General features: G+C 41.7%; 1 protein-coding gene across 1 annotated transcript in view; it reads left to right on the forward strand.

Moving 5' to 3' along the window:
* The first annotated feature begins 3,824 nt into the window (after window positions 1–3,824).
* HCN1 (hyperpolarization activated cyclic nucleotide gated potassium channel 1) overlaps window positions 3,825–23,497 on the forward strand; it is a 207,737-nt gene continuing 188,064 nt past the window's right edge. The window contains exon 1 of the mRNA XM_074856351.1: window positions 3,825–4,363. Coding sequence (XP_074712452.1) covers window positions 3,984–4,363 — 380 coding nt within the window. The 5' untranslated portion in view covers window positions 3,825–3,983. The remainder of the gene's footprint in view (window positions 4,364–23,497) is intronic.

A 23,497-nucleotide genomic window follows, 5' to 3' on the forward strand; every position in this document is an offset into this window, starting at 1 on the left:
ACGTACATCAGAATCTGTTTACTGCAGCTGTAAATGTCTCTATTTCACTGTTCTGATTTACTCCATTACAAGGCCATTTTCTCCTGTGCATGGCAATTTGTTGTTTAGCTTATGTTGGGAGAGACCCTTCAGGTCAAGGGCTCTATGCAAAAGTCCTCTGAAATAAGGAGCGAAGAGGTAGAAGAATTCCTTGCTCTCAGAGAGGAAAGTTAAGGCTGCAACATACCCATGACTGAAGTGTGGAAAGTGTCAGTTCCACTGACACTGGTGTGGTAAACTGTGTGAGTACGTGGAACAGCACAGTGTGACTTAGCTTTTCATCCCCTGCCTTTGTGGATATCTGTCAAATATGATGTGAGCTAATTCTTTCACAAAGCTGAAAAAGAGTAATAACTTCTTACTTTTTAATTATTATTTGGTGACAGACATCGGATAAGGGAAGGAGGAGGACATCACCAGGGGATAAACCAGTAAGAGGGTTTTGTTTATCAGCAGCTGTGCATGAGCCATCAGCAGCTGTGCACACACTCTTCACTGTTTTAGGATAAAATCATACAGAAAAGTATCACTCCAGATGGGGAAGGTTTATGTATGTCAGCCCTCAACCAATCACACTGCAAGCATATTGCTTCCTATGCTGGTCACCGCACAGCTGCAGCAATCCATTCTGGTGCATCCACACTTGCCCTCTTCTTCCACACTAACATCATGTTAATGTTAACATCTTCCACACTTAACATCATCCGAACCTTGTGTGTTTGAGTGCACTAGGCATAAACATTCTGTTAGAGCTGGCATTGCTGAGAAAAGCCCTCAGATCCAGTTTTGAAACGCAGCTCCCCAATGCACCCGATTTGCTTTGTGCAAATTGTGGTGTGCAAATTTGCATGTCTGTTTCTCTATCAGTTTTGTTTTAAAGCATCTGTTTTGTAAGGAAGGAAGTGGGTAACAATGAAGTGCCAAGCACTATCGAAAATACTGTAGCCAAGCTTGGGAGACTTTACTAACTCTTTCTGACTATATTTTTAATGTGTAAAATGAAACGTGTGTTGAGAATGTGTAAAAAACCCATGTCAAGCCAAATGGAGTCCCAGGATCTACGCACATGTGCTGTAATATATGCCTTCATGCTTTTGCAGGTACGCATAATGCTACGGCTCTGTCATTACCATCTGCAGATATTGATTCTCCAGCCTTCTGTAACCCAAACAAACTCACCTGCTTTAGGGGTAAATAGCAGCATCTTTCAGTTTTCAGAGCAGAGACCAAGGACCTCCTTCTCCCTCACAGCTTGTAAACAGCTGCTTACCACTGACTGAACTGCTCTCTCAGATCCTACCTCACCCTACAGCTCCCCAAATACTATACACAGTCATTGAGATAACGTGTGTAGAGATACCCAAGGAATACATACCCTAATTCCTCTGAGTGCACTTGGAGTATTGGGAGCTACAACCACCTCCTGCTTCCTTCGTGCCCAACAGCCTTTTCTCCATCTACTGGAGGCTTCTTGGATGAGGGAAAGGCTGTGGATGTTGTTTACCTTGACTTCAGAAAGGCTTTTGACACTGTTTCCCACAGCATTCTCCTGGTGAAACTGCCTGCTCGAGGCTTGGATGATCGCACGCTTTGCTGGGTAAAAAACTGGTTGGATGACCGGGCCCAAAGAGTTGTGGTGAACGGAGTTAAATCCAGTTGGTGGCCGGTCACGAGTGGTGTCCCCCATGGCTCAGTTTTGGGGCCACTCCTGTTTAACATCTTTATTGATGATCTAGACAAGGGGATCAAGTGCACCCTCAGTAAGTTTGCAGATGACACCAAGTTGGGTGGGAGTGTTGATCTGCTCGAGGGTAGGGAGGCTCTGCAGAGAGATCTGGACAGGCTGGAGCGATGGGCTAAGGCCAACTGGATGAGTTTCAATAAGGCCAAATGCCGGGTGCTGCACTTGGGCCACAACAACCCCCAGCAGCGCTACAGGCTTGGGGAGGAGTGGCTGGAGAGCTGCCAGTCAGAGAGGGACCTGGGGGTGTTGATTGACAGCCGGCTGAACATGAGCCAGCAGTGTGCCCAGGTGGCCAAGAAGGTCAATGGCATCCTGGCTTGTATCAGAAATAGCGTGGCCAGCAGGGACAGGGAAGGGATCTTACCCCTGGACTCGGCACTGGCGAGGCTGCGCCTCGAGTCCTGTGTTCAGTTTTGGGCCCCTCACTACAAAAAGGACATTGAATTACTCGAGCGTGTCCAGAGAAGGGCAACGAAGCTGGTGAAGGGTCTGGAGCACATGTCGTACGAGGAGCGGCTGAGGGAACTGGGGTTGTTTAGTCTGGAGAAGAGGAGGCTGAGGGGAGACCTCATCGCCCTCTACAACTACCTGAAAGGAGGTTGCACAGATCTGGGGATGAGTCTCTTTAACCAAGTAATGAGCGATAAGACAAGAGATAATGGCCTCAAGTTGTGCCAGGGAAGGTTTAGACTGGATATTAGGAAGCATTTCTTTACAGAACGGGTTGTTAGGCGTTGGAATGGGCTGCCCAGGGAGGTGGTGGAGTCCCCATCCCTGGAGGTGTTTAAAAGACAGGTTGACATAGCACTTAGGGATATGGTGTAGTTGGGATCTGTCAGTGCTAGGTTAATGGTTGGAGTAGATCTTCAAGGTCCTTTCCAACCTAGATGATTCTGTGATTCTGAACTATAACTGATGTACTTCAATGTCAGTTGGAATGAGCTGAACACGGGCCCCAGGTCCTTCTTTACACACAAACAAAACCAAAATCACCTCTTGGCCTATGTGGAAGGCTGGTCCCCGCACTGGGCTGCACCTGCCATTTTGTGCCTCACCACAGGACTGGCACGTGCCTGCGGCAGCCCACGCGGCACGCGCCCCTCGCTCGCGTGCTCGGCTCCGCATTTTCCGTCCGTGTTAGGGCCGGGGAGTGGGAACTGCTGCTCTGGGGCCGCCAGATGCTAAGGGAACTGAACCGCTTTGCGTGTGAAGAGGAATGTCACCCCCGGCCTGGCCTTCCCTTCTCACTCAGTCCCCCGCCTCCTTCTTCCCTGCCGTGCACGCAGCGAAGAGCAGCTTCTGACTTTCCGGCAGCACGAACCCCAAAAGGCTCCTGGTGCCTCCGGTGCCATCACCTGGCTCCACGACCAGGCGAGCCCCTGGCTCTTGCTCTCTTCCAGCCAGCCCGCTCCAGAGAGGCCTCGCCAGAGACCGGTGAGCCTGCGGGACCTCTCCACTGCTTCAATCTCGGCCGCCGTTTCCCGCTCTGGGTTGCAGACACGCCACCACCCCACGGTGAAACACAAAGCCGCTCGTGCCACCGTAGTTCTGCTGGAAGCGCCGGCCGGGCCGCCGCCGCGGAGCCCCTCTCTTCCGCTCCCACTCCGCCCTGCGGCCGCCGCCTCAGGCCGCCCCGCGCGACACCCGCCTCCGCCATGTGGCGGGAGGGAGGGGAGGGGAGGGGAGGGGAGGGGAGGGGAGGGGAGGGGAGGGGACGGGAGGGGAGGGGACGGGAGGGGAGGAAAGGAGAGGGGGAGGGCGGCCGGGCCGGGTCCCCCGCCCCGCGGGCCGCCTAGCTCGCGCCCACGCGTCGAGCCGCCGCAGAGCCCGCGCCCTCCTCCGCCGACACAGCCCGCCGCCGCCGTCCCAGCCCTCCGCGGGCCCCGCCCCGCCCCTCCCCTCCCTCGGCCCGGACGCCCCGGCCCCTCAAGGACTCCGGGGCGCTCAATGTCAGGCGGGCGGCGCGGCCGCCGGCAGGGGGCGGGCGAGGGGAAGCGGTACCAGCCCTGCGCGCAGCGCGGCTCAGAGTCGGCGGCGCTGGCCATGCCGGGCGGCGCGGCGGCGCGGAGCTGAGCCCAGCCCAGCGGAGCTGAGCCCAGCCCAGCCCAGCCCAGTCCCGGGCCGCCGAGCCGCTGAAGGGCACCGCGGCGGCGAGGTTTCCCCGCGCTCTCCCGCGGCTGGGGCGCGCCCGCCCCGCAGCATGGAGGCTGGGAAGCGCAGCTCCTCTGCCGGCAGCCGGGACGATGGCAGCAGCGCTAACGCCTTCCCAGCCAAGCCGGCGGCCCCGGTGGAGAAAGCCCAGAGCAGCCCCGGCGGCGGCGGCGGCGTGAAGGAGCATGGCAACTCGGTGTGCTTCAAAGTGGACGGCGGCGGGGCCGAGGAGCCCGTGGTGGGCTTCGAGGATGCCGAGGGGCCCCGGCGGCAGTACGGCTTCATGCAGCGGCAGTTCACCTCCATGCTGCAGCCGGGGGTCAACAAATTCTCCCTCCGCATGTTCGGCAGCCAGAAGGCGGTGGAGAAGGAGCAGGAAAGGGTTAAAACTGCGGGGTTCTGGATCATCCACCCCTACAGCGACTTCAGGTGAGCGCGGGGCTCCGGCCGCCGCCGCCCGGGGGGCGGCCCCGCCGCGGGAGGGGAGGCAGGGCGGCGCTACCGCCGCCTCGCACCTCGCCCGGCGAAAACTTCGGCGGGCCGCGGCCGGGGGGCGGAGGTGAGGGGCTTCCCCCGCGGGCGGGCCCGGCCTCGCCCCCTTCCCTCCCTCCCGCCCCGCGGGCAGCCTCGCCGCCCCGCTCGGCGGCTGAAACTTTGCCTCCCCTATCGGCGTCCCCCGCCCGTGTGCGGGGAAGGGCCTGGAGGCCGGCGCGGGGCGGCCGCCCTGCCCTCTCCGCCGTCCCTGCGCCGCCGCCGGGGCGGCCGCGGAGCTCGGCCCGTCCCGGCGCTCTCCAGCGTGCTGCATCCGGGACGGACCGAGGCCCCGCGTCGGCCGGGCGCTGCCCGCCGCGGAGGCAGTCCCGGGCTGCCCACGCCGCGGGGCCGCCGCAGTGGCCGCGTCCGTCGGGCGGGGAGCGGGAGGGGGGCTCCCGCGGAGCGGGGCACGGCCCTGCCTCCGGGTGGGAGAGCTCGCCGGGGCGCACGCGGCATAAATAACACCCCGGTGTCGATGGCGGGCGCAGGGCGGCCGCTCCCTGAGCAGCCGGCGTGAGCACTCGCGCAAGGGGTCGCGTGGAGGAAGCGCGTCTCGGTCAGAGTTGCAGCAAAATAACTTTATCCAAGCTAGCGCGGTGTGGGAAACTACGTTTTCGTAGGTAGACGGGCAAATGTGATGCTAAACTAGTGGTGCTTTCGCAGTAAGTTGAACATATGCAGAATTGGAATATTCATATGAAAAGCAGTGCAGATAAATTCCCGGGAAGAGATATTTCCCTTTAAAATGACATTTCAAGTGAAAGATTATTTCATTGTATTCTCCGTGCCAGCTGGCTGTATGCCTTTGTAAATTCAACACTCTGTACGATATTTGCTGAAGAACTATCGGTGTCGTTAAGCATATTTAATCAGTGGCTTGAATTGAACAGCCTACATCTATACAGTAAGTGAATTGCACCGGAGACCATGTTTAAAAAAGGAAAATCCAGAACGTTCAATAGATACATGGATCTTCTGAGAAAAAGTAGGTTAAGTACCACATGCTTCCAGTGGGAAAGGGAGGAAATACTTCCAAAGTCCCAAGTTTCTGTGGGACTGTTCAGAGTGAGGTGTTACACAGTGAGCTGTGCTAGCACCTTGCAGTTGAGCCTGAGAGCAGTACAGCTGCAGTAGTGGAGGAGAAGGGCAGCACTTTGTTATGACTCAAAATCATGCTTCAAACCCCTGTTTTTTTCCTGCCTCTATGGAGGCAATAAGCTGTACTCGTTCTTTTCCTGGAGTACCTTTTCCCCCTTGCATGCCAGCTCAGCTGCACTAGCAGGTGCATTAAGGGGGGAGAGAGCCAAGAGTCTACCCACTCCCTTTCTGCCAGCCAGAGAGGGACTTAGCAGGTCACATCTGGTGCTGTGGTAGCATGCGTAGGGGATTAGGGGGGGGGGCTCTGGTAGACTCTTACTTACCTGTGTGTGTGCTTGAGTAACCTTATTCATCTGAGCATTCCATTAAAATGAATGACATTATTTGTGCGAGTAAATTCCCTCATTTTGTTGTGAGCTTGGTTTCTGAGTGAGGTACACAGCCTGACGATGTTTTGGGCAATAGGAGCTTATGCATCATATTGGGCAGCATGTAACTTTTTAAGGTGATATGTGAAATAGGTGATAGGTATGTTCGTGCTGTTTCATTACAGAAGTAGCTGCTAATTCTGTCCTAATTCTTCCTGTGGGAAGATTCAGAGATGGTAGCATATGTTTACTTATTTTTTTCAGTAGGAGTAAACAATACTGCATCCTTTTCAGGCCTGTTCTCTGCATATTCTTAATTAACTGCATTTTTGGGGGGTTTTATTATGTTTTTATTTTATTAGAATGGATGTGTTTGTTTTTTCAATAAAGTTCATAGTCTTTCATTAGGCTTGGGATGACGTGGCCTGATACGGACCCAATTTTTTAGCCAATAGGACTGTTTCAGTGAGAAGTATGTGATGTTTGTGTTGTTTCTGCTGAAATAATTGCAACTGTATAATGGTACTATTCTTTTTGGGTGGCACTGTTTATAGAAACGGGTGAAGAAGTTGTACTATATAGTATATTCATCTTCCTATATAAGAACTGTGGCAATGCTAGTAAGTGCCTTCTAACAGTGTCTCTGTACCAGAATAAATGTGTATTCAAGGATGGAGTTGTTTTGATTTATTTTTGCATGTGATTTTGTAACAATGTAATGCTTGTAGGTAGACAAGACTTAAAGCATCCAAAAAGAGAGGGCTATTCTAATTTCAGAGTGTTAATGTTGATGCCACTAAGGGAAAGAACCAAATTTTCTACCAAAATTACAAGAAAAAGGTAAAAACCTGAATATTTTATGGTATCCAAGTGGGAAGATTCAGACTAAGTTTGTAAATTTAACTGTTATTAGGGCATTTGTGGCACATATGAAAATGGACTTCACAGTAAATTTTAAATGCAGGCACACTTAGGAGAATATTGGTTTAACCATGTAAAGCATGGGATAATTCTAGTACAGGCTCCTGTGGACTCTCATTTATTTTTGTTTTTCTAGTTCTGAATGCTTGTATGCGTTTACTGGGATACTTTGATGCATTTGGTTACATTTCTTGGCCTCATTATCATGATTTTTATAAAAAATTTCATGTTTATCTACACAACAATATTTTACTGTGTTGTTTGGGGGGGTGGGAAGCACCCCTGTGACCCCCCTTTTTTGGTATGAACAGAGTGTTGAAGATGTGTTTATAAACTCGGTGCTCTGAATCGGTTACTTGCATCCTTGCAGGTGTTGGTTTCTAGTTTTATGGCTCTCCGTCCTGCCTGTGTTTCAGGGAAGAATTGGCTCTTCATCAGGCATATACACCCTTGGAGAATTGAATTCAATAAGTATTACATAATTTTTCCACAAGGGGACCATTTTGTTCCTGGTTGTCTTTTCCCAGTCTTCTGAGGTTAATGTCTAATTTGGAAGCTGTTATGTAAACTGAGCACCTAATGCACATCAAACCCTGCACAAGACCTCTGTTTATCTCTTCGCAGCTGTGATTACTGCATCTCTAAACTTGGACAACAATTCGGTGTAACTGCATGACTCACAAAAGTGAATCTCTCATCAGTATTTTGGTTAGACTTTATTGAAGTCCTGTGTGCTTTCTGTGAGATACCGTGTGGCTCTGGTCATCCCTGCTCGTGTGCGGAGGAACAAGCCTGTGGGAGAGCATGGCTGGTCCAGCCCCGTGGCCCCTCAGCAGCTGGTTGAGAGCAGCACAAAGCCAGTGGGAGATGGGAGAACTGCATATGGTTCTTCTGGCTGCCATATGTGTTTCAACTCATTCCATAGCAGAGTTGTGGTGGACATGGGCTTTGAGTGACTTATATGTTACAGCCTTCTGGTATTAGTGGAAATGTATGTGGCTGATTTCTCAGACAATTAATTACTTAGTGTCCTTCAGCACGTCAGGAGTTTCTTTAATGCTCAGAGGGCTTGCTTGCATGTGCCGGGGCTGTTGGTCTGGCCCTGTAGCATCTCCCTCCCTCCCTGTCTCTGGGTACACAGAGAAACTCATGCTGTCATGGAAATCTTGGGTTTATTACCACATCAGCTAGAGCATCTGTAGTCAGCAGTCTGAAACAAAAACAGGGTTACTACCTCCAGAGTCACATGGGAGAGGCATTTTTTGTCCAGAAATAGCAATGTATGAGAAAGACTGAGTGAGAATTATACGTGTATGAGTAAATGTAGCCTTCGCATGCTGATGGTTACAGTTCTCAGTTTGATGTTTGGGAACAGCCTTTCACTGGAAGTAGGGACAAGAATTTTAACTGGCTTCAAAATGAAGTGAAGTAAGACTGGGATGTGGAGTTGTCTGGCAGAGTAGCGGATAAGGAGGTGTGGTGCAGGCAGTGCTGAAGGTCTTTTTGCTGTGTAGATGAATACAAAGTATGAACCGATTCGCAACAATAGCAAATAACTATCGACATTGTTGAGAGAATCTCTCTGGGTAACTTCTCATCTATTCAAGAAGCACAGAGCCTTATTTTAATGATAACAGAGAAGTAAAAGTGGATTCAATTCTAAAACTTGAACAAAATTTCAGAGCACAGTGAATAGTAAAGGTATGCCAGATTTTTTTAAACATGTGTGGCATTCCAGTTTCAAAACCGTTTTGTATAGACATTTGAGGGTTATCATCTAAATGTATGAGGTTTATCATATAGATCATTATAAATCATAGAAAGCTCTATCGATGCTACCTTGTAAGTAAATTTAATGTCAGGTTTCAATGGATTTTAATATTTGCATGCGTACATCTAGGTACTTAGGGGAGAATGTTTTTGTCTGTTGCTATTAAAAACCATTCTGTTATTTTGTGTAGTTTTATGCAACCCATTCATGTTTTCAAGCACATGTGCAGCTTAGTTTTTCAGTTAAGTATGTGCCAAACTGTAAGTCATAATTGCAACTCAGTAGAGTGCCTCATGTTTTTTTTTTTTTTTTTATTATACTTCTCTCCATTTTGAACTTGCATTTGCCTTGTGAATCGATTTTCTTTTAATTTGTAGTTTTCTTCTGGACTTGCCTTTGCCCACCACCAGTCACCCTAACATGGTAGACTCTGCATGTTATGTGTGCAGCTCACATACATGTTTTTAAAATTTGTGCATGTGTTGTTTTAAACCTGTTCTTCTTTGGGACCAGTCTTCACTCTATGTGTTATACCTACCATTTATATTTTAAGAAGCTTAGGGTAAGCACTTTGTCCCTCTCTTTTGTCACATGTCTATAACGTCTCAGTTGAAGATAATGAGATTTACCTTTTTGTGAGCTGTTACATACTTAGGTTTATGTAGAGCAGTAAGTTGGAAGGTAATGCTATGTGCGATAAAGACAAAATGTATCATACTTAAACGTAAACGACAGATAGAAATTAGTGTGAGTTTTAGTGGATATATTATGTCACTGGTAGTGTAGTAGTATGGAATGTCTGTAGTTTTGGATTCTCAAGGTAGTCATCTCAATCTTGGTGTTCAGGATTTGTCATGAAGTTCTCTTACAGTGTTGAGACTTTTGAATTATATAATCAGGGATTTATAATTATACTGTATACATTCCTTGCACAAACCAATTTTTTTTTTTCTTTAATTTATGTTTTTATGACTGAAGCACAGTTTTAGCTAGGGCTATCTTTCATGTACCATTTCCAAATAATATTGTGGTGCCTATAATTTTTAGTTCTATTAAAGAAAAACTTTATACAGTTAAACTATTCCTAGTACTTGAACATTCACTCTTTGTATGTGACTAAACATAGAGAACCATTTAGTATTAAAAAGATTATTAGTAGTCCTTGGCTTTTTATTTACTACATTCCAACAACTTTTGCACTTCTGTAAATGCCCCAAAGGATAAAATAAAATTGCAGCATTAATCTAAATAATGTCTGAAAATTCTTTCTGACAGTAAGTTATATGTTCAGCTTTATAATAGTTCACCAGGTAAAATGCAACTCCCATCGAGGTAGGCTGAAGAGAAATATGATAACAGTCCTCAAATGCATAAATGGATGTTACAAAGAGGGAAGAATTTCTATAGATTTAATGGGGTGAAATTGCAGCAACAAATATCTAAATTAGATGTTTAGGAAGCAGTACCAAAAATAAGCAACAAAATATTCTATTGGAAATGCCTTCATGTGGAATGTGGGCCAGAAATGCATTAGGTTGCTTTTCATCTTCAGTTCCTATTATATATAATATTGAATAATGTCTCATCAATGGCTGTCACTGATGCATTTGTTATGAAATCTAGTTGACTAAAGCTAGCTACTGGCATTTCTTTTTGTACCAGCTCTAAGCATGTATGGGTGAAAATGGATATGTAGAGGTATATGTTGTGCTTTTGGGCTCATGAGGGTCATGTGCTCTTGCCTCTTTGAGATTTTCTTCAAGAACCACAAAAGCAAGGCAGCTGAGTCCACCTGTGATTGGTGCAGCAGCCACTCACCTTTCAGACCTGTAGGGGATGTGGAAAGGATTATGCCTTTGTTTGTCCAAGGAAAGCAATTAGTTTTATTGATAAGATATCCTTCTGTCTCTAGATAATGTAGTTTGAGTTCACGTATATGTTGAACATTTCTGAATTTTCATTATGTCCTTTGTAGTCCTGGAATAAGAGTCCTGCAATTACAGTCCATTCGTTGCATTTCCTTTCACACTTCTGACATTTTACATACTTGAACTTAGAATAAAGTTTGCCGCAGACAAGGAGCTCAGTAAGCTCCAGAGTTTTCTGAGGTATTTTTAAATTAACTTGGGATGTTTTGAAGATCTCTGGCAGCACCTATGAAGTACACAAATACATTTTTTTTTTTCTGCAAGATGCTTAATTTTAGAATATTCACCTTCTTCACAATCTAAATAAAGGCAAATATGTTCATCATGATTTTGAGATGTTTAAAACCAAACCAAACCAAAACGTTACAGAATTCCTGTGAGTAATCTAAAAGATGATGCTTTGGGGAAATTATATACAAGTCTTTAAACTTTGACCTGGGACACTCAATATCATGAGACTTCCTCTTCAGTTTTCTGATTTTTTGTTCTGACTGCAGTGAGAAAAAAGCACTTGATTAATATTATCTATATATACTTATCAAAATTTAGGTCTCGTAAGATCAGCATCAGGCTTGGGCCTGTGGGGAGAAAGTACTGATTCTGTTACTCCCATTGATTATTTTAGCAAGACTACACATTTTTGAATGTGTACTGGCATTATTTGTTAGCTTATCAAAATAAGCAGTGCTTGTACTTGAGTCAGTAAACGTTTTATACTAGGTTTCTTGGGCTTGAGTATGTGGAGGGAACTATGAATTGGAATACTAAGTAAAAACATTGCATAGTGAATAAAGGTCTGGATTTAGGGTTTGGTTTGGAGGTTTTGGGGGCTACAAAGTTAAATAAAAGAAGCATAACATTTAATAAGTTGCTTAGGCTTTTTTATAGTTACATAATCAAGTTAAAATCTGAGTGGCTCAGTTTCTGATTGTTCAGCCTGGGGTAGCAGAAATAGAGATGTTTAAAATCAGAGGTCACTTAAAAAGTATGAAACTGCATTTCTGCTTACCTATCTAAGATGGGTGACATTGTAATATTTAATTAAACTCTGTCAGCTTTTTTTGAGAGGCTCAGTTTTAACGTACTAGAATTTAAAATACTATTTTAAGAGAGGATGGTAGAATATGAAAATTAGTAGAGAAATTTACTTCATTTGGGTGTAAATAAGAGGTATCCATTCCTACCTCTGCTTTTACTCAACAGCATGCCTGAGAGCTGTCTTCTATGTCAACATACAATTTTTAAGAGAGGAAACTTTTAACCTACTTTGCGATGTTTAATTTTTAACCTGATAGTACAGTTCTCGTTAATTGCTTGAAAGTCCTTTAGCTGTCTATTCCCTGATTCTTTCCCAGAGGCATGATTTAATTTTAAAAATCGTAGTGGATTCAGCTCTAATTATTGGAGGGCTTGTTCTAGACACATAGTAAGGTATGTTAATGACCAAAAACTGTATCAGCTGGAGTCAATGTCAGTACTACCTCAAGGACACTGTCATTTAGCTTCCATAAAATCTCTGCTAATATCTTTTAATCTGATGATAGTCAGATTCAGGCAAGCTGCATGATATTTTGCAATAATCTTATTGCCTTGGTTTGCAGTGCAGCTGGAATAAGTCTGGAGTAAACTTGGGTTTAAAAAATGTTCATCTGATTACAAAAGAAATGCAGTCTGTTTCCATTATATATTTAAAAAAACCCCGAATAAACCCCAAACCCTTTATTTATGCCAGTGAAGTTCCCACAAGTGGAGCTGAGTTATGTATCTAAGAATAGAATTTTGTTCTTATGTAATTAACTTCGATGTTGTTTATGTTGATATCTTATCTAATGAAACATTTAACAAATAACTTGATACACTATTGGAATTTAGAGTGCTGCTGATATTAATAAATTTTCAATATCTAAAAATGTCATATTTATTAAAAATTCTTATGAAGATGTTTTCAGATGAAGAAGCACAGGTTGCTTTATGCTCACAGTCAAAGCTAGTTGGTTTTCTTTTTTTGTTTGGTTTGTTTTTTAAAACGATGTAATTTAAAATAGCCAATATACATAAAAATTGTTTTGATTTCAGGGGTTTTTTTTAAGGTACCATTACTCTTTTTCATCCAATTTTCAGTCTGAAATCCACCGAAGCTCCAGTATAGAAAGAGCCACACAGAAATAGAGCTTGCCCTCGCGGTATCAAATCTTCTAATTCTATACGTAGCGTACTCTGATTGCCTTAATTTTTTTTCTCTCCTGTCAGCAGAGTAAGTTATGGAAGTATTGATGGTTCCTTGGCGGGTTCTGTTGTATCTTACAGTAACTTACCAGATCCTCTAAGAAGCACCTCTCTTATGGCATGACTGCAGCAATAGGCAGTGTGGTTCTGATATGATCTGATGTTAAGCAAATCTAGATTGCTGTAAATTTATGTTAATACATCATAGGATCTTAATGATAAATGTTTGTTCTAACTTGCTCTAGGTCAAAGCTATGAAAAATATACAGAACTTTTGTAAGATATGTATCTATACAACTCTACCCAGGAGATGGAATAAATGTATGGCTGCAAAACCATGGGGATGCAATCAAGCTTTCACATGACTACTGAGAGGTTTTCCATCAGGCACTTAAGTGAATTCTGTCTATCTATTCATTCCAGGAGGACTTATGATTTCTGTGTGGTAGAGAAATTACTGTGAAACCAGGAGTAGGTAATACTGCCCCCTAAAACGTCTTATTACTACTGACAGTAAACACTGGCAAACTTCTGGGTTCCCCAAACACATCCTGGGCTACAGGTTCCTTGGGATGGCTGCGTATGGGCTCGTTTGCACTTGATTTCTCAGTGAAGAAAACAGCCAAGCTTGTCTGTCACTCTGGTTCACCTTGTCTTTAGTGGCAGGCAAGCTCAGTAGTAACACAAAGATTTCCTTTTCCAACTAGGGATTAGTCTGTTAGACACAAACTTGGAAAAAAAACATAAATAGTAAAATAAATCAGTCATATACCTCAAGCTTCAGTGAATAATTTGATACCTTTATCATTACTCCCCTTATCAAGCATACTTCAGAGATGTCCTGTTTTCAGAGCTGTGCATCTAGGTGACTTCCTAAACACTGAATCCTGTTTTCCTGTCTTTTATTTATAGCATTTCTTATGGTCTAATTTTCAGGTAGTGAAATCCTGCTATAGGCAACTTGCGGTTCTCATTTGAGTTAGCAAAACCATGGTAGTGTAGTCCCTGGCAGATTTTTTTTTTTTTTGAAAACTACTCCTCTTTTTCCCCAGTCTGTTTTTATTTCTCCCTCCTACATCTCTTCCTGAAGATATAATGAATTCCTTCATACAAATGGAAATGATGCATTGATTTTTTTTTTTTTTAAATTTGTTAGCTCTGCTGCGTAGTTTTCCATTCTTACTGAGTCTGTTAGCTAGGAGATACTGAGCTGTTCAAACTAGCATGGAGAAGTTAGCCTAGGTATTCTTCATAGTGTCTTGGAGTTTGTAAATAAATACCTTGTAATAATTAAAAAAAAAATTATATGCATGTTTTCTATTTCCCATGAGTTGGACAGGTTGGCAGCTTTTTGCTGAGAATTGCAACCTGATGCAATTGAACATGCTGTTACCATAGACCTAGTAACAAGATACTTTGCCGAAATTGTTCCCTCAGCCCATTTATTGCTAGCTTGGGAATTCTAGTGTTGCATGCATCTATCACATTAAAGATATAATTATAAGAAACACACTTCTGTAATGCAAAGGGAGTGTGTTATCAAGAGTAAGCACTGCCAGATGGTAGGCAATCTAACAGAGCATTTAAAAAGGGTCAAAATCGAAAATGTCTGAGATCCGATGGCTTATTAAGCAATAGATGTTGCATGTGTGGGACAAGTGAGAGATAAGTAACCTAATTTAGGTGCCCATGTGACCAAAATTTACTTTTAATTGCACGCATTCTGTCAGTAAATATCTGAAATACATATTTTTACTAATTTAAATGTGTTTTTGAAATTTGGAACAGAATATTAAATGCAGTGATATACTGCTGGGTGTTGAAAAGTTGAGTAGAATTTGTGCATGTTCTTATTGTGCATTTATTGAAGTCGTGAATTTATTATGATGGCTGATCTCTCTGAAACAGAAGAAGAATCTAAAAACTATTTCAAGGTTTTTGCTGTTGAACAGAATTAAATCCAGAACCTAATAATTGTATTATTTCATACGCATATTAGTTAGCTAGATGTGAACTAAATATGACATAAATGATGACTGAATCCAATTAAATGTCTTTGGTTTTGCTTTGCTATTTAAAGGTATTAGCTATGAGTTTATAATTTCTTGCTTCTCTTTAAACTGTTCTCTGGTCTTGTTTCTTAACAGTAGATATTCCTGTAGTCAGCCTATATGCTGTGCTCTGTCATACACATGCATGCTGATTTTCTTTTGTCGAGAGATGATTCTCATTAGGTCAGGTCTGAGGAATACTCCTTCAGTATTATACAACCTGTTAGTGTTATTCAGCAGTTTCCATGCCCTGCCCACCCCCCCATTCTGCAGGACTGTGTGAACGTTGGTTGATGTGACCATGGCTGTTTCTGTAATTTCTAAGATGCAGCCAACTTTTTACATTCTCCACAGGCTAGACCCAATTTATCTTTCTGTGGAAGGGATGGGAGACCTGCAGTAAACGTCCACTGCCACGCTTGTTCCTCACAGTGCGACAGAGTTCAGACTTGCTTCAGGGAAGGAGAGCTAGCTTTATACCCCAGGAAACGCCAGTATCATGAATCTGTGTAAAATGGTAGCAGATGTTCCTGCTGGGGATGCGGACTTGTAATTCCATGAAGTGTCACTGAATAGCAGCTTATCTTAACATTGATTGTTACATAGTGATTTTATGCCACTGGCAAAATGAGCAAATGGAATATGGTATTTACTTGGCTTCATGTTTCCTGTACAAACTTTCTCATTTATGGAACGGCTTTGAAAAATGTCAGTTTTATTCAGTGCTCTGCACAGGGTGTGCAAATCTATGGGATATTAGATGAAGACCCAAGGTGGAGTCAGAAGCCTATCTATATCTGGATTTCAGAACGAACTAGGGACCTAGATAATTGCAAGCATGTGGACTCTACGCATGAACAACTTTCAGAATTTTTGTCATAAGGAGCTCTAAATGATAAAACTGATCTTTTAAAAAGTCACCCCTGGGTGCTGTGCATTTGCAGAACTAGTATATCAGAATAATTTGAATATGTTTCAAGTTTCATTTCTGTCATATTACATATTTTGATTTGCAGTTTACAGACCAATATCTTCAGATTATGATGAAAAGTTCTATTCATCATTTTTCACCCTCAATTTCTTGCTGTTCTCTACCAATGAATTATTAACATCTGTTTGGCTTTTCTAATTATTACACATCTTTAGCTTAAACATGTTTGAATAGTTCATAACTTACTGTCCTCCAAAAATGAAACATAAATATTTGGCTAAATTAAATTTTGTCTTTCCGAGGAATATTGGCTTGTGGCTAAAACCTCTTCTGAGATCTCCAAAGTAAAATGGTTTCATTTGCTGATAGCCAGAAGCGTATTTATTACATTTAGACAACTTCATTTTGAGTGAATATGGGTGGAAGATAAAGATGCGCATTTGGTGTTTTACTCACCACGGTAAAGGGAAGCTCTTCTTGTTCTGCTGTATCAAATCAACAGTCATCTGTCTGTATGGGAGTAAATACTGCCTTGGTAGTTTTGCTGTTGTTTATAGTTTAGGTCATAGGTCCCTGACCAAGGTTTCTTTGAGTGCTTATTTTAGAGCTGCTTATCAGTGGCTACGATTATAGGCAACTTTACATGCAGGCAAATACTTTCCTCTGTCACCCTTAACCTCTGCTGTGTGGCTGATGTCAAGAGCAGCATCGGAGCAGTGCCACTGTTAAGAAATACAGGCTACTTCATTTGAATGCCTGAAGATTGGAGAAAGAGAATTTTTGTACCAAGAGACTTCAAAGTCAACTGTGAAAAACAAAACACTCTACCAAAACAAAGTGGAGAAGTAGATTATTAAATAATTCTCTTTTATATTTTTTCTGATAAATATTTATAGGTGAAGCATATAACAAAGCCTGTGGTTAAGTTTGAATAAGTTCTCAGATCTTAATATCTTAATCAGTCTTTTATTTTTCAGACTGAAAACTGACATGTTTTTCTGAAGCTTAAAGTGACTTCCTCTCTTTTTTTTAAAAAAAAAAATAAAGGTCACCGTGGAGGAAAAAACATTTATCTAACATACGTATTTTGTATAACAACTCTACTTCAGATGGTTCTGTCTCAATGAAGATAGAACAGAATTTTAAATTAATCTATATATTGGTAAGGAGTATCTTCCAGTTGCTCAACAACCATTTCATATGACTAAATTAAAATGAAATAATTAACAAATGTATTTCAAGCCAATGATCTGCCATAATTCAATAAATACTTTCAACACATAGTTTGTTAATTTAATCCATATTGTTTTTAGAAATGAATCTTGACCATCTATTTCAGTGTTGTGTATACCTGTGACAAAATGTAATGGAACCTCGGTTTTTAATTACAACCAGGCAATGGATATGACTTGCAGTACTGCTGCTGCCAAAGATGTACTGGAAGGAGAAAAGGCATCATTGCATTTAAAGACAATCTCCTGGAGTGGTTGATATTGCAGGTTATCTCCTGTTTTGCAGATCAAAAAAAAGTTCATAAGTATATGTACGTTGTTTTGTTGATTTTTTTTTGGGGGGGGGGGGGGGGGGAGGGGGAAGACATTTGATTGTTTGCTTTTTTAAGAATAACTGAAGCAATTTCATTGGAAAAAAAATTTGTTTCCTTATATTGAATTAAATTGCAGAAGGGCTGTTCAGCAATCTCATTCCATTACACTTACCAATGTTCATCAATGTCAGAGATGGATTTTATATCCCCAGAAACTTGGTTCGTATTCCAAACCTCCACCCTTCACTGAGCTGCTCATGACAGCAGTACATGAGGTTTCACTTAGGCCTGCTTGCCTGGAGCTTTCTGGAGCATTAGGGGGGTAAATAGCATGAAAAGCCAATGAGAGGTGCCAAGGTAAAACTAACAAGAGCACAGTCACTTAGGCCAATAACTGGAACATCTTTGAACATCATGTATTCTCTTGTTTGCTTTTGTTTGCTTTTCTGGGTTTTCTTTTTTGTTTTAAACAAGTGAATATCAGGTCTATGTGATCACTGCTCTGTCTAGCTGCATAATTAGCTGATTTGTTTTGGCAGTGGAGGCAGAGTGCTATGCTGTCAAAAGGATGGTGAGACTGGAATGTGCACTATGTAAGTTGGGAAATTTTAAAGACGTTAAAATTAGATTGCATCTGCTTAAATACTGTGGAAAGCAAATGGCTAGCAGAATGATCTGGATACAGGTTGAGTAATGAAGAAAATTTCTGAATGCGACTGGTGGAAGGAGAAACCTGCAAGAGCAGCATTTTAGTTCTGGTAGGGACAGGTGTTTTAGTGTATGAAGTATGAAATTATTATTTGAAAGATAATGGTAAAACTGAATATTGAACTTCCTATCTGAGCATTCTCCTTCCTACCTGCTCATTAGTGCAGAGCTCCTAAGGTGTGTCACCTGTAAAAAGGGGTTTGCAATAAATACACATGGGGAAAGGTACAAGCAAGTTTGTGAAAGAGTACTTCTTTCATTTCTTTAAGTATTTTGTGTTGTGTACATTGTATTTTCAATTAGTTGATGTTTTACATAAATTGATGCAATGAATTCAGTTAATAAAATAACAATTCAATAATCATACTAATACAATTTTCAGTGTGTATATTTGAGCATGTACCTGAATGTCTCCTGTATCTGCTCAGGAATCAAAACCGTTCATCCCGGATGTTGAAAATGCAGAGCAATTTCCATCCTCTGCTGGAGAGGATTTGAACCTGTTGTCACGACCCGGACTGGAAGCCCAGACAGTTGCAATGGTTCTGTGATCCCCTCGGGTTAAATTAAGGTGAAACAACACCAAACGACCAGTTAAAATATTTTACTTGCAGTAGAACACAATTTAAACTTGGAAAAGGGTAATAAGCAATGTGGTCTCTTATAAATCTATAAGAAAAGAAAGGAGAGGAAGGAAGAAGAAAGGAGAGAAAGAGAGTCAAAGAAATCCAGATCACTACCCCTCGATCCAGCGTTGTCTCAGGTCCGGTAACTTGGGTGGTGGGTGCACACACAGCAAAGTTTCTGTCCCCTTTTGAGTTCATCTTATCAGTTGATTAGCATACTAGATGAGGAGGGGCAGGTATTGCACAAACTCATTTCCATGAGAGATGAGGGAAAAGGTGGAGCATGGGTTCCGATTGAGTCGGTGGTCGTATTCGCCCTGCCCAGCTTTGGTTTTTCCTCTGTTCCCAGAGATTTTTGCTGACTTCATGCTTCTTATTGGTCATCCCAGAGGTGATCACCTCTTATCAGTTCTTGTTACCACTGCAATGGCGAAGGTGTGAAATCATTAACAAGGCAAGCATGGTGTCTGGCTTGTACAGTAGAGCCACAAAGTATCCAGTTTAGGGGTACTTGTGCTTGAGGGGAAACACCTGATTTCATTCAACCCAATTTCTCCCTTTGAGGCTTATCCAAGGAGTTTGTCAATGCAACTGCAAGGCAGTGGGGGGTGCATCCTTCGATACACTCCCGCTACCTTGGGTGACATTCCTTAGACTAATCCAAAGGCCACAGCTTGTCCTTGAGGTTTTCTGTGTCGATTAATATTTGAGGCATTACTTCCTTCAGTTCCTTACAGCTGTACATTTACTTTGCATAGCTCTTCTGGCATGGATACTTTTCAATAGCAAAATCACCTTTCAGAGTTATTCTGCTTTGATGGTGCAAAAAAGTGAGAACACCTCTCCAGTCTAGTGGTTACCTTCCTTGGGAAGAAGATTTTGGTTTCTGCTCTAGTTCATATTTATTTAGGGAAAGAGAACATGTCAGCGGTGTACCTGGCTTCAGGAGACACAGTACGGCTTGGGGGTAATGAATTTCCCTGAGAGGTGGGAGATCTTGGGCTGAGCTGCCCATGGATAGATGAGGAAAGTTGAATGAATTTTTACAGGTGTAGGTGAGAGCTCTAGGTATTGAGCTGTTTTGCAAAAGGGGGAGGTGCATGACATGACCCTAATTATTTATCATGTTGCTCTGTTGTCAGTTTGATCTTTTTCCTTTGCTTTTCTAAAAAGTGTCTGAAATATATTTTAATCCTTTTTTCATCAAAGTAAAAATGAAGAAAATGATAGTTTTGATTTGATTTGAACATCAGTTCCTCAGTTTCTCATTATTTTCAATACAAACACAAGTTATTAATATATTTTTAAAATACATAAATATTTTAATTAGATTTAATTACCTTTTGAAGCAAATGATTTACCGCAGCATGTGGTATTAATGAATTACAATAAAACAACTTACTGATTCTTAAAATGGTAATTCCACTTATTTTAAAGGGTTAAAATCTCAGTACTAATTTTTGTATTCAAAGAAACATAGACTTTGGAGCCAAAGATCAGCCGTAAACAGTTGTAAAAGGGATTAATAATTAAACTCGACATATTTATGCTATCTTGATTACTTGTTCTTACATTAGAATCTTGTACATCTGTGGAGATACATAAGAGGTATATGAATATTCAGTCATGTATATTCGTTATCACTGAATGATGTTGGAGTACAAAGTCTGCATGTATAATCCACCAACTTGTTTCATACCTGTGTATAGTTTTTACACTTTTTCACATCTCTGATTTTTCCCTTCATAAATTTGAAGACCATCCCTTTTTTTTTCAGATTAAACGTAGTGTCCAGTCTAGCAGTCAGTGAACTTTTTCAAGAAATGATACACCAAATTCTAGTAAATGAAAATTCATGTTTGAAGCTCATTGTCCAAACGTACTGTATCTTTGTAGTTATATGCACAAAGCCAGTTATACCTCTGATTATCAGAATAAAATTATTATTAGTAGTCAAATACCAGAAATCTCAGTGTCTTAAGTGAACCAAGTTGATGATCCTAATCTTGGGGTTTTTTTTTTTTTTGTTTGTTTGTTTTTGTTTTTTGTCAGAGGTATTTACCTCAAAAAACTAATTGTTCCAACTCACATGGTGGTCACAGGCCAGCCTCCTTACCAAATCCCATGACTGAAGTCTTATCAGTAGACTCTGAGCAATGTCTTCCCCATCATCTCATTCTCTGAAGATAATTAGAGAAAATGGACTTTTTCTGATCAGCAGAAACTTTAAAGATTACACTAATAATTTAGACATTGAATTAGTTAAAGAAAAAACATACTGAAGAAGAATATTAGGTGATATTGTCTGGCTTTCTTGGTTTTGTGAGGGATTGTGGGTTGTTACCTTCTTTTTCACATGATGCGTTGTTGGGAAGAATTACAGAAGGCTTCTCCCAATTTAAGCCTCTTAATTTTTACTAAGTATGGAGGCATCCTAAATGTCATGTTTCTAAATGGCACTCTTAAAATTACTGTCACTACAAAGTTCTTAATTAATGCAAGTGTTCCAACATGAGATACGAGATTATATTTTGCAGCTGAAATATTTTTAGATCTGCCTCTTTCAAACTTTTTCTCATGCCTGTAAAGTGGTCATTTCTAATTTGAGAATGTGAATGTGTGTTTTACAGTGATGCACTACAGAAATTTGCTCACACTTAAAGAATCGGTATGTGACAATTTGCAGTTGGTTTAAGGGTTGGTACTATGAAGCTGAAACCAATCAGTTGGAGTCCCTACAGAAGATGTTGCCTGATACTGAGAGTCTGTGGTCTAACAGTTTGAACAGGGAGGGTAAATTTGAGGAAGATAACACTGATTGTGCTTTGACATATGTTCATGCAGAAGCAATCTTGATGATCCGAAATACATCTTTTTGATCAGCATACAGGTCAACATAGATTCAATTTCTTCTAGGAGAAAACTCATTTGTGAACTCCTGATTCTTCATCAGCACTTCTTTCTAGCTGGTAACTACCTGGATAGGAGCACTAACCTGCTTTTTTACTAAGAAATGGGGCTGAAAAAAGGAGGAACTGTGTGAAGATGGGGGAGTGCAAAAGCAATATCAGAGCTCCACTGATAGTGGTGCACTGTTCTTGCCCAAGTTTAAGTGGAAGTCAGGCTTTAATTCTTTCTACTGTACTTTAATAAGTTTCTCTGGAGGAAAAGCAACTACATAGATCAGATGTATTCAGGCACTTGTGGTAGGGGATTATTGTCTAAAACCAAAGAGACTTATTATTAAATAATATCACCACATTATATAAATTTCACTTTGTACCCTCCTTCTTCCCCTCCTGTATGCAATGAGGCAACATTACAGCTGTACCTTTCTTTCTCAGAAGCCTGAGACTTAGTTTGTTAATGCATGTAAGATACTATAAGAACTTTATACAGAAGCTATTGCATGTGCACCAAGAATTAAAAATCTTTTGATGAAATGTCCACTGCTTAAGTATTAGTTGAATTTACCGAAAATGTACACATGTATATAAGTGTAATGTTAATTTTATAGTCACTTTCCATGGATAGTACTGTCATTTTCTTTTCTAGTAATCAAGCCTTTGAAGAACTCAAGCTTTAAACATAACCAAATACTGTAAACAAAGCCTTTTTAAAGTAGTAAATTGCTTTGCTGGGCCCTGATCAGGTCCCCCAAGAGCTGCATTTATCTAATCATCTGCCTTGTGCATAGAATCACAACTGAGCAACAAATTGCAAATCTCCACTGCAAAGTCTGTTTAGTTATTAGATAAAACTTACAAAATGTTTGAAATTGTGCAAGTTTGTAATTTTTAGTTACATTCTATGGCTATATAAAAAAGAAGATTCAGTATTGCTGAATTTTATTACTATCTCTTTGAATTCCTTTTCTGCTACCAGGTAGGAAGTTGCATCAATATTTTAAAAAGAACAGCAAGGCACATAAATTGCATCTCTAAGTACATATGGCTAACCTTGAAGTAAAGGACTTCAGCATTAGTCTGAAATCAAATGAAGATTTCTGGTGGTCTGGAAACTTAATTTTTTTTAAAAAAATTGCTTTTAGTGTGAATCAGAATAAAACCATTAAGCTGGAAGATTCCCAGGTCCAACTGCTTATAATTCAGGCAGGGAAACATTTTCCAGAGCATCAGCCTCTGCCTCATCCCAGATGGACCAGTCTCAGGCAGGAAAAGAAAGGCTTTCTGCTGCTCCAGCAGGTTACCTAGCTAGGTCAATGAAAGTTGATTAAGCTTGATAGGTTTTTGGTTTAAAAAAAATAGCAAATATTGATGCAATTTTCACCTAAGAAAATGTCACAGGCTTCTACTTAATATTTCTGCCCTTCAACTTCAGCACTTCAAGTGTAGGAGGTGCTGTTAGTACTCTGCTGCAGTGTGTGCTTTACAGTTGAAAGGGGTGAGCCATGAAAGGGACTCTGTTTCAGCCTTGCAAGATTCCTCATTTGTGTTTACTTAACACAAGCTAAAAGGTGTCAGAGTAGAAATAGGGGAGAATAAAGAATATAAATAGACAATTTCAGGAGAATAGTTTATCTTTTAAAAACAAAAACTAAACCCAACCTTTTGTCTTCCTAAAGCTTTGCAAAATTAAGCGCAATTAAATATGAGGGAAGTTTTATCCATACAGATGAACACCGCTACTGCAGAAATAACCTGTTTGCTGGCACAAAACTGGCCAATGTGAAGAAGTGACACTTCAATAGTCATTTTAATGCATTTGTATTAATGTGATCACACAGGTAGGTCACAGTAAATTCTAAATTTTGGAAATTTTGAAATAAAAAAAATTGTTGCTGAGCCAAAATCAAGAACACTCCACAATAGATTTGCAACATTTAAACAGAATT

This window comes from Strix uralensis, chromosome Z (genome assembly GCF_047716275.1).
Source record: "Strix uralensis isolate ZFMK-TIS-50842 chromosome Z, bStrUra1, whole genome shotgun sequence".
NCBI classification, from domain to species: Eukaryota; Metazoa; Chordata; class Aves; order Strigiformes; family Strigidae; genus Strix; species Strix uralensis.